We start from the raw sequence: 15,927 nt of genomic DNA, 5'->3' as shown, positions 1-15,927 counted from the left end.
CCTCATGTTGTACCCATAAAATCTGCTATTTTTTGAGGTCTATTTCACTTTCTCAATCCTTTTTCAATTTCCTGGCCTCAACTGTTTTGTTTTCTTTAAAGCGGAGGTCCACCCACCGCTGCAAAAATTAAAAGCCAGCAGCTGCACATGCTGCAGCTGCTGACTTAATAATCGGACACTTACCTATCCTGGAGTCCAGCGATGTCAGATGGACATGTCGATGTTTCTATCAGCTGTCGGGTGCTGCCGCCTCCATTGCAGGTAAGGGAATCCCGCAGTGTAGCCTTACGGCTTCACGCCAGGAACCCTGCTGTGCATGCACGAGGCGCCGCTCCTCTCTCCTACTAGCCCAGTGGCCGTGGAAGGAGGAAAGAGCCTCGCAGTGACGTCAATACCCGCGGCTGAGGCTCCCAGCAGTGGAGTGTGAAAGACAGGTATCCTGCCCCCCCGCCCCCAAAATGTGCCAAATCTATCACCAGAGGGGGGAAGGAGTACAATGAGTGGGTGGAACTCTGCTTTAAGGACAAGTCCACTGATGTAAAAATTATATCACTGACTTGAGGTAGTCCAAGTAAACGATGGCAAAGAAATGAAAAAGGGCGCCAGGTCAGTATGAGTTAAAAACAACACTTGTTTATTGAATACTCACTTACATATAAAACTCCTGGATGATGTTCATATATCTGGTGTGGTGTGCAAAGGCAGCTTCAGCAATCTGGATAGACTGGTGGATAGTTGTGGGACACAGGCAGGGACCCAATGTGAGATGAAATGTTGACCTCAAACCCTCACTCACGCCACTGAGAGGGTACCAAAGACAAGCAGAGGGGGCAGGCCGCTACCCAGATCCTTGACCAGGAGCTGACAGAGACTGTATGTATCTTCTTTATCCAACCTCCAGTTGATCACTCTCCAATTATATCTAATATATGGACTTTGCACTGCTTGTTTCACTGTGCTAGTGACCGCTGATTATAGGGTCATCCTAACAGAAATTTAAACTCTTTCCCACTTTATTCAAAACCAAAAATATTGCATGGTTAGTGTTTTCCTGTAATCATTTGATTGCTCAGAGCACCCCAATTCTGTTCACAATTTTACTGAATAAACACATCCCCTGTTTACATTTTTAGATAGAGTCCATTATAATATCCATAAAAACATAATTATTGCAGCGCTAATAATGTTCATTTATTACAACCTCTGGCAAAAATTATGGAATCACCAGTCCCTGAGGATGTTCCTTCAGTTGATTATTGTTGTAGAAAAAAAGCAGATCACAGACATGGCCAAAAACTAAAGGCATTTCAAATGGCAACTTTCTGGCTTTAAGAAACAGTAAAAGAAATCAAGAAAAATAATTGTGGTGGCCAGTAACAGTTAGATTTATAGAACAAACACAGGGAATAAATTATGGAATCACTCAATTCTGAGGAAAAAATTATAGAATCACCCTGTAAATTTTCATTACAAACACTAACACCTGCATCAGATTAAATCTGCTTGTTAGTATGTAGGTAAAGAGGGTAAATCATCATGCAGTGTTGCACAAGATGTTGGTTGTTCACAGTCGGCTGTGTCTAAAACATGGACCAAATACAAACAACATGGGAAGGTGGTTAAAGGCAAGCATACTGGTAGACCAAGGAAGACATCAAAGCGTCAAGACAGAAAACTTAAAGCAATATGCCTTGAAAACAGAAAATGTACAACAAAACAAATGAGGAACAAATGGGAGGAAACTGGAGTCAACATCTGTGACTGAACTGTAAGAAACCGCCTAAAGGAAATGGGATTTACATACAGAAAAACTAAAAGAAAGCCATCTTTCGAGATGAATCTTGAAACTGCATTGGGCAAGGTGATGATGCTGGAACTTTTGTTTGGTGCCATTCCAATGAGATTTATGCAGACGACTGTCTGAAGAAAACATGCAAATTTCCACAGTCAATTATGATATGGGGCTGCATGTCAGGTAAAGGCACTGGGGAGATGGCTGTCATTAAATCTTCAATAAATGCACAGGTTTACATTGAAATTTTGGACACTTTTCTTATCCCATCTATTGAAAGGATGTTTGGGGATGATGAAATAATTTATCAAGATGATAATGCATCTTGCCATAGAGCAAAAACTGTGAAAAAATTCCTTGAAGAAAGACACATACGGTCAATGTCATGGCCTGCAAACAGTCCGGATCTCAATCCAATTGAAAATCTGTGGTGGAAGTTAAAGAAAATGGTCCATGAAAAGGCTCCAGCCTACAAAGATGATTTGGTAACAGCAATCAGAGAAGGCTGGAGCCAGATTGATGAAGAGTACTGTTTATCACTCATTAAGTCAATGCCTCAGAAACTGCAAGCAGTTATAAAAGCCAGTGGTGGTGCAACAAAGTACTAGTGATGTGTCGGAGTGTTATTTTGTTTGTTTGTTTGTCATGATTCCATAATTTTTTCCTCAGAGTTGAGTGATTCCATAATTTATTCCCTGTGCTTGTTCTATAAATCTAACTGTTACTGGCAACCACAATTATTTTTCTTGATTTCTTTTAGTGTTTCTTAACCACTTGAGCCCTGGACCATTATGCTGCCTAAGGACCAGAGGTCTTTTTCCAATTTGGCACTGCGTCGCTTTAACTGCTAATTGCGCGGTCATGCAATGCTGTACCCAAACGAAATTTGCGTCCTTTTCTTCCCACAAATAGAGCTTTCTTTTAATGGTATTTGATCACCTCTGCGGTTTTTATTTTTTGCGCTATAAACGGAAAAAGACCGAAAATTTTGAAAAAAAATGATATTTTCTTTTTTTTTTTTTTTTTTTTAACAAGTTTTTATTGAAATTTTCATGCAGAGATTAACTTGTACAGAAAGAAATAGGAAATACAATAAATCACAGGTAAAATTAACATTGCGGGCGCAGCCGCTTTGATCGCAAAAGTTAGATAATAAGGTTAACTAGTTGCTCTGCTTATATTTTTAAATCAAGAAGCATAGAAATGGTTACGTTCTATTGTTACGTTAACATGGGTGGTTCAGAATACATTCCTAAAAATTGTAATTAAGGCGAAACTAAAGAGAGTATCAAATATACATGTTTCAATTTTTTATAGGGGAGAGTAAGAGTGTAGGGTATGGTGGTGTAGAATCGAACAAACGTGTAGAGGCACGTGATGTCTGGTATCGATGGGGAAGGATATAAGGGGTTGGTCGTAGGTGGGGGACAGGAGAAGTAAATTGGGTAAGGGATTCGCGAGTTTGGTAGATCAGTGTGATAGCGGTCGGTCTTACATTTTGGCTGGTAGTTATAGGTATCTTAAGTTTAGTGTTGGAAAGGGGAAGCAAGGTTGGTTTGTAAGCGTGGTGTGTGGGGGTGCGTGTGAGGAAAGACTGGAGAATCTAGAGAACCTGCCACAGCCCCATGAGAGTTATCAGGCTATATATTTTTTGTATTCATTCGTTGTAGTGAAATGGATCCAGCAAGTCCAAGTTTTGGTGAACCTAGCTTGTGTGTCTTTTGATTGATGGATAAGGTCTTCCATTACCTTTGTTTGGTTGATGCGATGGAACCAATCCGTTATGGTAGGCGGGTCGGAGGATCGCCATTTGGGGGGTATACACATTCTAGCTGCGTTCACCAAATGCATGGTTAAAGAGCGGTGGTATGACGGTATATATGTAGAGGAATGATGAAGCAGGAACATTGCAGGGTCAAAATTCAGGGAATATGTGGTGATTTGTGAGATCAGTATGTGGACTGCTTTCCAGAATGGTTGGATTTTGGTGCATGACCACCAGATATGTAATAGAGAGCCAGTTTCTGAGTTACATCTCCAGCAAGTTTGTGGTATTTTCGGGTTGAAGTGATGAAGCAGAAGTGGGGTTCTATACCACCTGGAAAATAATTTATAGGCATTTTCTTGGACTTGTACATTTAGTGAACCTCTATGGATCAGTGTGTGTATGTTGGCCCATTCTTGATCGCTCAAATGTACGGAAAGATCTTGTTCCCATTGTCTGACGTTCCAGTGTTTAGTTTGGGTGTGTTCAGTGAATAAGAGATTGTATGTTTGTGAGATCAGATGTGTTAGGGTGTTGTCACTTAAACATAGGTTTTCAAATGGGGTTGTGGGTCTGGACCAGACCGGCATAGGTGTGGGTTTGGTGAAGAAGTTACGTATTTGGACATATGTCCAAAAGGGAAAGGTGTCTGTGCTCATCTTGGAGGCCAGTTCATTTTGAGATAAAAATTTGCCTTTTGCAAAGAATTGTTCGGCTCTAACAGTCTGGTGAGGCCATATGTCTATTAAAAACGAGGGGTGCATTCCGGGAGTAAATCCAGGATTGAACCGTAGGGGTGTCATTGGGCCTTGTACGGATGAGATGTGATTTACGCTACAGGCCTTACGGAATGAGAGTAGGGTAGGGTGAACAAGTGGGTGTTGTGTGTATTCTAGGGGTATTACAGAGGGATCGATCCACGGTAGGTTGCGTATGGGCACAGTCGATAGTGATTGTTCTAATTGAACCCAATCTTTGTGTTTGGGGTGTACGTTCCAATCGATGATCCTGGTTAAGTGACAAGCTTGCTGGTATTTACATATGTCTGGGAGTCCTATGCCTCCTAATAGTTTGGGTGTTGTAAGTCTCTGAAAGCTGATTCTCGGATGCATTTTACCCCATATGAAGGTCGTGCAAGCTTTGCGGTAAGTGGAGAAGAAAGTGGGTGGTAGCTTTATTGGGATGGTTTGTAATAGATATAGGATTCTGGGTAGGATGTTCATTTTAATTATAGCGGCCCTGCCGAACCAGGAGAACTGTCCCGTGGTCCATTTTTTAAGGTCAATTTGTATTTTTCGGAGAAGTGTGGCGTAGTTTAGGTTGTATAGGTCTGTTAGGGAAGATGGCAATTGAATGCCCAGGTATGGGATTGCCAGCTTGTTCCATGTGAAAGGAAAGTTTCGTTGGCATTGTTGACATAGTTCTGCGGGTAGGGAGATATTAAGGGCAGTTGATTTTGAAAAATTGATCTGGAGGTTGGAGAGGGTACGAAAGGTTTGAAAGTCTGAGAGTAGGTTTGGGATAGTGGTTAGTGGGTCTGTGAGGAATAATAGGATATCATCGGCGAATGCGGCCAGTTTGTATGTGTGTTGTTTAATTTGGATACCTTTAATGTCAGGGTTAGAGTTAATGCATCTAAGGAAGGGTTCCAGAGTGAGAATGAAGATTAAAGGGGAGAGTGGGCAGCCCTGGCGGGTTCCATTCGACACGGAGAAGGCATCCGACAGGTGGCCGTTCACTTGGACTTTCGCAGTGGGTCTAGAGTATAGAGCCGCTATATAGTTTATCATCGTTTGAGGGAGGCCTATAGCTTTGAGGGTTTCTCCCATGTAGTCCCATGCCACTCTGTCGAATGCCTTCTCCGCGTCGAGGGAAAGCATAAATCCCTTATTCTTGGTGGTTGTGAGCCAGTGGTGTATGTTGATCGCTTTGAGGGTGTTGTCCCTTGCTTCCCGTCCTGGGACGAATCCCACTTGTTCGAGGCCAACAAGCTGGGGGATCAGAGGAAGAAGTCTGTTTGCCAATGTTTTTGCATACCATTTAAGGTCTACATTGAGCAAAGAAATAGGTCTATAATTAGTAACTAGGGACTGGTCTTTGTCGGGCTTGGGAATTACTGCTATATGGGCTGTGAGGAGGTCTCGTGGGGGGTTGATCGGTTGCGCAAAAGAGTTGAAGGCTTTCAAGAAAGAGGGGGTTAGTATTTCTGCATATGTTTTGTAATAACTGGCGGTTAAGCCGTCTGGGCCGGGACTTTTGCCGGGTTTCATTTGTTTCAGGGCAATGTCAACTTCCATGCGGGTAAGTGGGGCATTTAAGTCTTGGGCTAAGGAGTCTGAGATCGGGGTTGGGCTGTATTTTTTTAAGAAGTCAGATATCATTTGAGTGCGGGTGGTTCCATCCGTGGGGAGGGAGGAGGTAGTTAAGTTGTATAATTTACTGTAATATTGTACGAATTGTCTGGCGATGTCGGGGGTTTTGGATATTTTTCGTCCTGAGGGGTCAGTGAGGTAGTGTATAGTTTTGTTAGAATGAGATGTTTGCAGTGCCCTGGCCAACATTTTGCTAGCTTTGTTACCAAATTCATAATATTTTTTTTTGGAGAGGACGTATTTGCGTTGTATTTGTCTATCTAATAAGTCTAAGAGATCTTTCCTAGCTTTAATTAATTCGTTCAGGGTGGTAAGTGCTTGGGATTGTTTATGCATCCCTTCAAGTTTACGAATCTTATCAACTAACTCTGTGTGTTGTTTCCTTTTTTCTTTGTTTCTTTTAGCCGCTGCCGCTAGGAAGGTTCCCCTAATTACGCTTTTGTGAGCTTCCCAGTTGTTAATTGGTGAGGTATCATCGGGGTTGTTGTCGAGGAAAAAGTGTTTAATAGTGGATTCCGCATCCGTCGAGATGGAAGGGTCAGAGAGTAGGGATGAGTCTAATCTCCATAGCCGTGAGCGGGGTGTTGTATCAGGAAGTCGAAGTGACATGGAGACAGGATGATGGTCCGAGATGGTCATGGGTTCGATGGAGGTGTGGTGAAGTAGGGGGAGGTCAGTTTGGGTCAGGAATAGATAATCTATTCTCGAGTATCGGTGATGTGGCGCTGAGTAGAAGGTATAATCCTTTGTGTCTGGGTGTAAGGTACGCCATGTATCATGAAGTAATAAACGTTTAAGTAGGGTTTTAATGTCTTTCAGGGCCTTGTATGGTATGGTTGTATTTCCAGTGGACGTGTCTTGTAAGGGGTTCAGGGGAACGTTGAAATCTCCTCCTAGTATAAGTGTGCCTTCCTGGAAAGGTGTAAGAGCAGTGATGACCGATCTGAAGAATGTTACTTGGTGTTTGTTAGGGGCATAGATATTTGCCAGCGTTACCGTTTTGTTTTGTATTGAGCCTTTGAGAAAAAGATATCTGCCTTCTGGATCTATGAGGGAGTCAGTGATGCTGAAAGGGCAGTGTTTAGCAATGAGGATCGATACCCCTTTCGTTTTGTATTGAGGGTTGGTGGCGTGTATCGCCGTTGGATATTGGGCGTTGGAGAGTTTTGGGGTATTATCAGAACGGAAATGTGTTTCTTGTAGCATTACGATGCTGGCGTGGAGTCTATGCATGGTAAGGAGGAGTTTCGATCTTTTTTCTGGAGTGTTGAGACCCTTCACATTGAGCGAGATAATTTTAAGCAAGGGGTCCTTTGAGTCTTTAGTTCGTGGGACCATGGTGAGGTATGTGTTGGGTATCTTGTGATGTAGTGTGGGCTGTGGCAGGTTGGGGGTTGGGGTAGAGAGAGGATGTGGGGTAAGGGCAGTTGGGAGGGGTGAGGATATCGAGGAGAGAGGGTAAAAGAATCCGGCACTATGTGGCGTTCCGATCACCTAATTCGGTATTCGGAGCCACAGAATATATACGCCGGAGAAAATTGGTGGTTTTAGTCCGGTATTAGTTGTTATGGGTTAGGTGAGAATTGTAGAACCACCGTGTGGGGGTTGGTAGATGACTTGAGAGATATGTGTGTTTGTGTAGAAAGAGAGGTAAGTATGGATGACCGACGTGGTCCGACTCACCAACAGTCTGCGAAAGAAAGGCTGGGGGTGTGGGTGGTGTCGTAATGTGGAGATCTTTGGGGGAGAAGGGGCGATCAGAAAGGTGTGTAGGGAAGAGTGTGGGAAATGGCTGAAAGAGAGGCGGTGGGGTGAGGTTCTGGAAAGTTAGTAGCATTAAAGCATGTAAGGGTTGTTGTATTTGTAAAGTGATTGAAGATCTGGGAAGTTAGCTAGGGTATGTGAGAGTGCGTTGAGAAGAGAGTATTCGTAAAGAACAGTAATCTGATCCTGACTGCAATGATCGTGCATTTAACATCAAAGAGTAGTCATAAGGGTAGCAGATAGATATTAGCTGCTTGGCCCTTGGCTTTCATGTTTGTTTAGAACATTCCATAACAGTTGGAGAGAAGGTTAACTAAAACCAGGCATTAACTATCGTAACCAAAACTTATTACAGTCATTGGAGCTTCTGAAGTGGCTATGTTCAGATTCTCCTATAAGGATTAAGAGTGTGGTCTTTGCATGTGTATCATCCACTTTCTGAGTGAAGTGGACCCCGAACCCTGGGTATGTCAATGGGCTACCTGTGGTGTGAGGGCGAGGAGGAGCCTCAAGGCCTCTGTATTAGACAACCCATGAGGGGTTGTCGGTGATGGTCCGAGTGTGAGCAAGTTAGAGCCTTTTCTGTTTAATCTCTATCGTTATTGCGGGAGTGTGTCGAGGAGGGCAATGGGTGTGTACGGTGAAATGTACTTGGCAGCGTGTCTAATTATCGGTAGGGGTATTGTTATCTTGTGTCTTAAGCGTTCAAAGTAGGGCTTGTTTGTTTCTATCTTCGACTGCCCTGGGAAGGTATGTTAAGGTGGGCGTTGGGGTCAAATAGTGGAACAGTAAAGCAAGCCTGCTCGGTGTCCCGAGAGGGTTGGAGTACTGTAGATCGTGTCATTTGGCCACCCGATCGTTAAGCATTAAATATCTATTACCTTAGGGGGTTGTGCATGCATGGGTAGTTTGAGTATGTAATGAGGCTTGTATGTCTCTTTACCCAGCTACTGGTGTAGGTTTAAGAGGTGCGGGTATGCATTGTGTGTGTATGTAGGTGGGCTTAGCTAGAATGAATCTATTTGTTAACACACTATGACGATCTGTGACTCTGAACTCTGTATGAGGCCGCGGGCTAGGTTAGTAGGTCTGTGTTGGAATGTATGACCTTGCATAATACGGTGTGTGATTTAGATCAATAAGGCATAACATCAGTCACTTATACAGTGTATGTCTCAGATCAAGAGGATAAATCAGATATTACCTATAGATCTGAGGATCAGTTAAGGCAGTTGTAGAGAAGTTCATTCGTCATAGGAGGTAGAAAATAACGTCCGATGGGTTAGCTGTTGGGTCCTTCTTCTTCGGAGCCTCGATGAGGGGGATCAAAGTGGTGTTGTTGGAGAGTTCCTGGTAGAGCACTGGTTACAAGAGTCACAGAGTTCTGTGTAATGTCTCGAGTAGCAAGGATAGCAGGAGGTGGACTTCAGGCAGTCGGGTTGTCTTCATCTTCATCATGTTGGTGTTGGATGGGTGCTTCAGGGGTATGTGATTGTCAGCGGCTGATATAGGTATAGTAGGGACAGTCATTCGTGGGAGGATTGGGTAGTACAGAGTGATCGCTGACGTTTGGAGCCGAACAATCAACGGTCCCGCCGTGCCCTACGAGGAAGGGGAGCTGACATGGGACTTGATGGTTGGTAGTGCGGGCCTGGAACAGGGCCGGATCTGGCGGTGGAGGGCGAGCGTCGCCTGCGGAAACTAGTGTTGAGAGCGTCCATCGGTATCTCTGGTTGAGGGCTGCGGTTGGGAGATTGCATATTGAAGTCCGCGTACCAGTTCGGGACCGGCGTGTAGGGTATGTCCAACGTACGGCAAAAAGAGTCCAGATCTTCCGGCACTCTCAGGAGAGCTGAGCGGCCCTGGTGTGAGGCTGAGAGACCGAATGGAAACTTCCATCGATACCGGATTCCTCTTGTTCGCAAGGTGTCCAGCAGGGGGCGCAGGTCTTTGCGGTGGCGCAGCGTAATTGCAGAGAGGTCTTGGTATATGTGAACAGGGCCGCCATTGTATTCTAAAGCAGATTTTTCGCGGGCTTTTCGGAGGATTTCTTCCTTGATGTAAAATTCATTTACATAGCAAATAATGTCCCGGGGAGGATCGGTATCTCTGCCTTTGGGGCAAAGCGCTCTGTGAATACGTTCCATTGGGATCGGTGTTCGTTCTGGCCGGTCCAGCACATGATTAAAGAGGCCTGTCACTACTGAGGTGATTGCTTCTTGTTCTACCGACTCTGGTATTCCCCTCACCCTGAGGTTATGTCTGCGACCACGGTTATCGAGATCTTCAACGTGACGTTGAAGGTCTCTTAGCTGCATAGTGTGGAAGTCTACTTTGTGGTGAATATTCTGTATTGTCGACTGTTGCTGTATGGCTTTGTCCTCCACTAGCTGTATGCGGCCTGTGATGGCCTGCAGTTCATGACGTAGGTCAGTAATGGCCGTGAACAGCGTATCTTTAATATCAGCCGCCACTGTTTGCAGGTCCTGCAGGCTGGGCTGACGGTGGGAAGACAGAGAGGGCGTCTGCGGGGTGTTGTTGATGTCGGTGGGGGTGAGAATGATCTCAGTGTGGGGCTGAGAGGAGGCCGGGGCAGTCGGTGAGGTCGCCATTGTCGTGCGCTGTGACCGGAAGATCTCCGGAATCGTGTGACTTACGCGGCCGGTGGTTTCTCTCGGGGATCGGGATCTGCTTTGTGATGATCCACGGGAAGATGTTCCCATTATTGGGTGGGTGGATGGCAGCTGTATACCCCAATAATCATAGAAGTTAGACTGTGGTGAGAGGGAGCCGAGTGATCAAGCAGCCATCTTCTCACAAGGCAAGCCACGCCCCCTGATATTTTCTACTTTTTGTTATAAAAAAAATCCAATAAACTAAATTTTAGTCATACATTTAGGCCAAAATGTATTCGGCCACATGTCTTTGGTAAAAAAAATGTCAATAAGCGTATATTTATTGGTTTGCGCAAAAGTTATAGCGTCTACAAACTAGGGTACATTTTCTGGAATTTACACAGCTTTTAGTTTATGACTGCCTATGTCATTTCTTGAGGTGCTAAAATGGCAGGGCAGTACAAAACCCCCACAAATGACCCCATTTTGGAAAGTAGACACCCCAAGGAAATTGCTGAGAGGCATGTTGAACCCATTGAATATTTATTTTTTTTGTCCCAAGTGATTGAAAAATGAAAAAAAAAAAAAAAAAAAAAAAAATATTTACAAAAAGTTGTCACTAAATGATATATTGCTCACACAGGCCATGGGCCTATGTGGAATTGCACCCCAAAATACATTCAGCTGCTTCTCCTGAGTATGGGGATACCACATGTGTGGGACTTTTTGGGAGCCTAGCCGCGTACGGGGCCCCGAAAACCAATCACCGCCTTCAGGATTTCTAAGGGTGTAAATTTTTGCTTTCACTCTTCACTGCCTATCACAGTTTCGGAGGCCATGGAATGCCCAGGTGGCACAAAACCCCCCAAAATGACCCCATTTTGGAAAGTAGACACCCCAAGCTATTTGCTGAGAGGCATGGTGAGTATTTTGCAGCTCTCATTTGTTTTTGAAAATGAAGAAAGACAAGAAAAAACATTTTTTTTTTTCTTTTTTCAATTTTCAAAACTTTGTAACAAAAAGTGAGGTCTGCAAAATACTCACTATACCTCTCAGCAAATAGCTTGGGGTGTCTACTTTCCAAAATGGGGTCATTTGGGGGGGTTTTGTGCCACCTGGGCATTCCATGGCCTCCGAAACTGTGATAGGCAGTGAAGAGTGAAATCAAAAATTCACGCCCTTAGAAAGCCTGAAGGCGGTGATTGGTTTTCGGGGTCCCGTACGCGGCTAGGCTCCCAAAAAGTCTCACACATGTGGTATCCCCGTACTCAGGAGAAGCAGCAGAATGTATTTTGGGGTGTAATTTCACATATTCCCATGGCATGTTTGAGCAATATATCATTTAGTGACAACTTTGTGCAAAAAAAAAAAAAAAAAAAAAAAATTTGTCTCTTTCCCGCAACTTGTGTCGCAATATAAAATATTCCATGGACTCGACATGCCTCTCAGCAAATAGCTTGGGGTGTCTACTTTCCAAAATGGGGTCATTTGGGGGGGTTTTGAACTGTCCTGGCATTTTATGCACAACATTTAGAAGCTTATGTCACACATCACCCACTCTTCTAACCACTTGAAGACAAAGCCCTTTCTGACACTTATTGTTTACATGAAAAAGTTTTTTTTTTTTGCAAAAAAATTACTTTGAACCCCCAAACATTATATATTTTTTTAAAGCAAATGCCCTACAGATTAAAATGGTGGGTGTTTCATTTTTTTTTTTCACACAGTAATTGCGCAGCGATTTTTCAAACGCATTTTTTGGGGAAAAAACACACTTTTTTAAATTTTAATGCACTAAAACACACTATATTGCCCAAATGTTTGATGTAATAAAAAAGATGATCTTAGGCCGAGTACATGGATACCAAACATGACATGCTTTAAAATTGCGCACAAACGTGCAGTGGCAACAAAATAAATACATGTTTAAAAGCCTTCAAAAGCCTTTACAGGTTACCACTTTAGATTTACAGAGGAGGTCTACTGGAAAAATTACTGCACTCGATCTGGCCTTTGCGGTGATACCTCACATGCATGGTGCAATTGCTGTTTACATATTACGCCAGACCGCCGCTTGCGTTCGCCTTAGCGCGAGAGCAGGGGGCGACAGGGGTGCTTTTTTTTTTTTTTTTTTTTTTTTTTTTTCTTTATTATTTTTTTGCTTTTTCAATCTTACTTTTAAACTGTTCCTTTCATATTTTTTTTTTTAATCATTTTTATTGTTATCTCGGGGAATGTAAATATCCCCTATGATAGCAATAGGTAGTGACAGGTACTCTTTTTTGAAAAAATTGTGGTCTATTAGACCCTAGATCTCTCCTCTGCCCTCAAAGCATCTGACCACACCAAGATCGGTGTGATAAAATGCTTCCCCAATTTCCCAATGGCGCTATTTACATCCGGCGAAATCTAAGTCATGAAATACTCGTAGCTTCCGGTTTCTTAGGCCATAGAGATGTTTGGAGCCACTCTGGTCTCTGATCAGCTCTATGGTCAGCTGGCTGAATCACCGGCTGCATTCTCAGGTTCCCTGTTGAGACAGGAGAGCCAGAGAAAAACACGGAAGACGGTGGGGGTGGGGGGGCATTCCCTCCCACGGCTTGTAAAGGCAGTCTAGAGGCTAATTAGCCGCTAGGATTGCTTTTACATGAAAGCCGACCGCTGGCTGAAAAGAATGATACCAAGATGATACCTAAACCGGCAGGCATCATTCTGGTATAACCATTCAAAGTCGTGAATGGTGTACCTGAAGACAAAAAAATGGTTAACAATGGTTAACAATAAAGCACAGTAAACAGTAAAGTATAAATAATTACACACCTGAAAAACAAACATGATAAAACATAATAACAATAACAATAACAATAAAACATTGCAGAATAGAATACAGTAAAAAAGAGCAGAACAATAGAGAGAGAGAATAGAGAGAGAGAGAACAATAAAACGACAACTATTTTTTTTTTATTTCATATTTTTTTTTTTACACTTTTTTTGTAACTAACTTTTATAACTGTAACCGGTTCCAGGTTCGGGTCTCTCAAAATGCAATGGCATCTTGGGAGACCCTGTGAAAGTGTGTCTAGTCTGTGCAATGCTGTACCCTACTCTAATACTCAACTAGTGAATGGTAGCGTTCAAAACATTCACCAATGCAAAGACCAGGATTGTCAGGACAGGAGGGACAATAATAGCGGGTGTCACGCCTATATCCGCGCTTGCTGCAGACACAACATCTTTTTTGGGGGGTTCGCTGGGTAGGGGTACTCGGGAGGACATAAAGAAAATGCCTCTCATGCAGCCGACTGCATTTGGTTGGGGATGTGAATGGGGGAAGTACGGGCGCTGCAGAAGCGGTGGGTTCCCAATTAGGATTGGCGAATGCAGCAGGAAGGGCACTATGGGCATGACGGGCCTGTGTTTGTCTTTTTGGTGGCAGCGGGACACTACTTGTGCTTGCCACCTCACCAGCTTGAACTGCACTTATGGGACTCGCCACGTCACCAAGTGTTACTGCAGTGCTGGTTTGACTACGACCGGGGTGTACTAGGCCGCTGGCGCTTGCCAGTTCCCCAAAACGCTACCAAAAAACTGTTAGCAATCGCAGGGATCAGGCCTGACTCTGCGAACGCTGCAGTTATGCGTTTAGTGTTTTGTAAGTGTCAGTGATCGATCGATACTGCACTTGGGTGGGCTGGGCTGGGCCGGGCGGAGGGGCAAAACGCAGGTGCTAGCAGGTATCTGGGCTGATCCCGCTAACACTGCGTTTTTGGGAACCCTAAACTGCTGGTGACGCTAGTATAGATCTGATCGGATCAGATATTGATCCGATCAGATACTATACCACTAAGGGAGGTGTACGGTGCGTGCGTGGGTGTTAGCGGTACTGGCGCTAACCTGACGCTGCCTGGGGCTGGTGCTTGCCAGTTCACCAAAATGCTACCAAAAAAACTGTTAGCAATCGCAGGGATCAGGCCTGACTCTGCGAACGCTGCAGTTATGCGTTTAGTGTTTTGTAAGTGACAGTGATCGATCGATACTGCACTTGGGTGGGCTGGGCGAAGGGGCAAAACGCAGGTGCTAGCAGGTATCTGGGCTGATCCCGCTAACACTGCGTTTTTGGGAACCCTAAACTGCTGGGGACGCTAGTATAGATCTGATTGGATCAGATATTGATCCGTTCAGATACTGTACCACTAAGGGAGGCGTATGCTGCGTGCGTGGGTGTTAGCGGTACTGGCGCTAATCTGACGCTGCCTGGGGCGACGCATATCACCGCCGGGCAATCAGGGGCTAAACCTTTATTCGGTAATAAACGGCGGGTGCCCTGACACTATAAAAAAAAAAAAAACTAACCAGCGTCAACCGTAACAGTTATACGGTGATCAGTGGTGAAAGGGTTAACTAGGGGGCAATCAAGGGGTTAAAACATTTATTAGGTAGTATATGGGGGTCCCTGACGCTATAAAACGCTGACGGCGAACCTAAATATTTACCTCACTAACTAGCGTCACCAGCGACACTAATACAGCGATCAGAAAAATGATCGCTTAGCGACACTGGTGACAGGGGGTGATCAAGGGGTTAAAACTTTATTAGGGGGGGTTAGGGGGGTACCCTAGACCTACAGGGGGGTAATACTCACTGCCCTAACACAGTAACTGTCACAAACTGACACAGCAGTAATCAGAAAAAAAAAAAAACTGCTGGTGTCAGTTTGTGACAGGGGGGGGGGTGATTGGGGGGGGATCGGGGGGCGATCGGGGGGGAATCGGGGTGTAATGTGTGCCTGGCATGTTCTACTGTGTGTGTGTGTGTTGGTGCACTTACTCACATGTCGTCTCTCCTCGGGCCGGAACGGAAACTACCGACCCGAGGGGAGATTACATCACTTCCTTTGCTGCTGTTTAGCATACAGCAGCAAAGGAGTGTTCCCATTGGCCGGCGGCGATCGCGAGGGGGGGGCCACGAACGGATGGCCTCCCCCTCGTCTCTGATCGCCGGGGGACAGAACGGGACCGCCTCGGGCGGCGGGGGGGGTCCGATCGGACCCCCCACCCGCGGAAGGCAAATCACGTACCCTGTACGTGATTTTGCCTGTCCGTGCCGCCTTGCCGACGTACATCGGCGTGAGGCGGTCGTCAAGTGGTTAAAGCCAGAAAGTTGTCATTTGAAATGCCTTTAGTTTTTGGCCATGTCTGTGATCTGTTTTTTTCTACAACAATAAACAACTGAAGGAACATCCTCAGGGACTGGTGATTCCATAATTTTTGCCAGGGGTTGTATATGCAAAAGTGAAAAAAATAAACAAATGTCCAATTGCAGTGCTTGTGATAACATTGGTAGTCCCAATCCTGTAATGCATACACCACCGTGTAATTGGAGATATATATTTTCAAAAAGATTCCAGATTCACCACATAGACCATCACTTATATAAAAGGTGGACTGTTACCAAAATCACCAGACTCTATTACGGAGTCAGTTTAGCCTGAAACAAGTATCCTGTCACAATATGCTGGGCCCATATGGTTTGATCAAATCCTCACGGTGTCTCAAATTTCCCAGTAGCATGCTAGGCATACAAAGTCATGATGCCGATGCAGGATTTCACCATAAAATG

The 15,927-nt window shown here is 44.5% G+C and overlaps 1 protein-coding gene across 1 annotated transcript in view; it reads right to left on the bottom strand.

Moving 5' to 3' along the window:
- LOC141116601 (olfactory receptor 5AP2-like) overlaps positions 1-7,267 on the bottom strand; it is a 58,999-nt gene extending 51,732 nt beyond the window's left edge. Inside the window, exon 1 of the mRNA XM_073608992.1 lies at positions 6,365-7,267. Coding sequence (XP_073465093.1) covers positions 6,365-7,267 — 903 coding nt within the window. The remainder of the gene's footprint in view (positions 1-6,364) is intronic.
- Between the last annotated feature and the right edge of the window lie 8,660 nt (positions 7,268-15,927).

Source organism: Aquarana catesbeiana, linkage group LG13 (genome assembly GCF_042186555.1).
Source record: "Aquarana catesbeiana isolate 2022-GZ linkage group LG13, ASM4218655v1, whole genome shotgun sequence".
NCBI classification, from domain to species: Eukaryota; Metazoa; Chordata; class Amphibia; order Anura; family Ranidae; genus Aquarana; species Aquarana catesbeiana.
The sequence above is the reverse complement of the archived record's forward strand: the minus strand, read 5'-3'. Positions and strand labels throughout refer to the sequence as shown.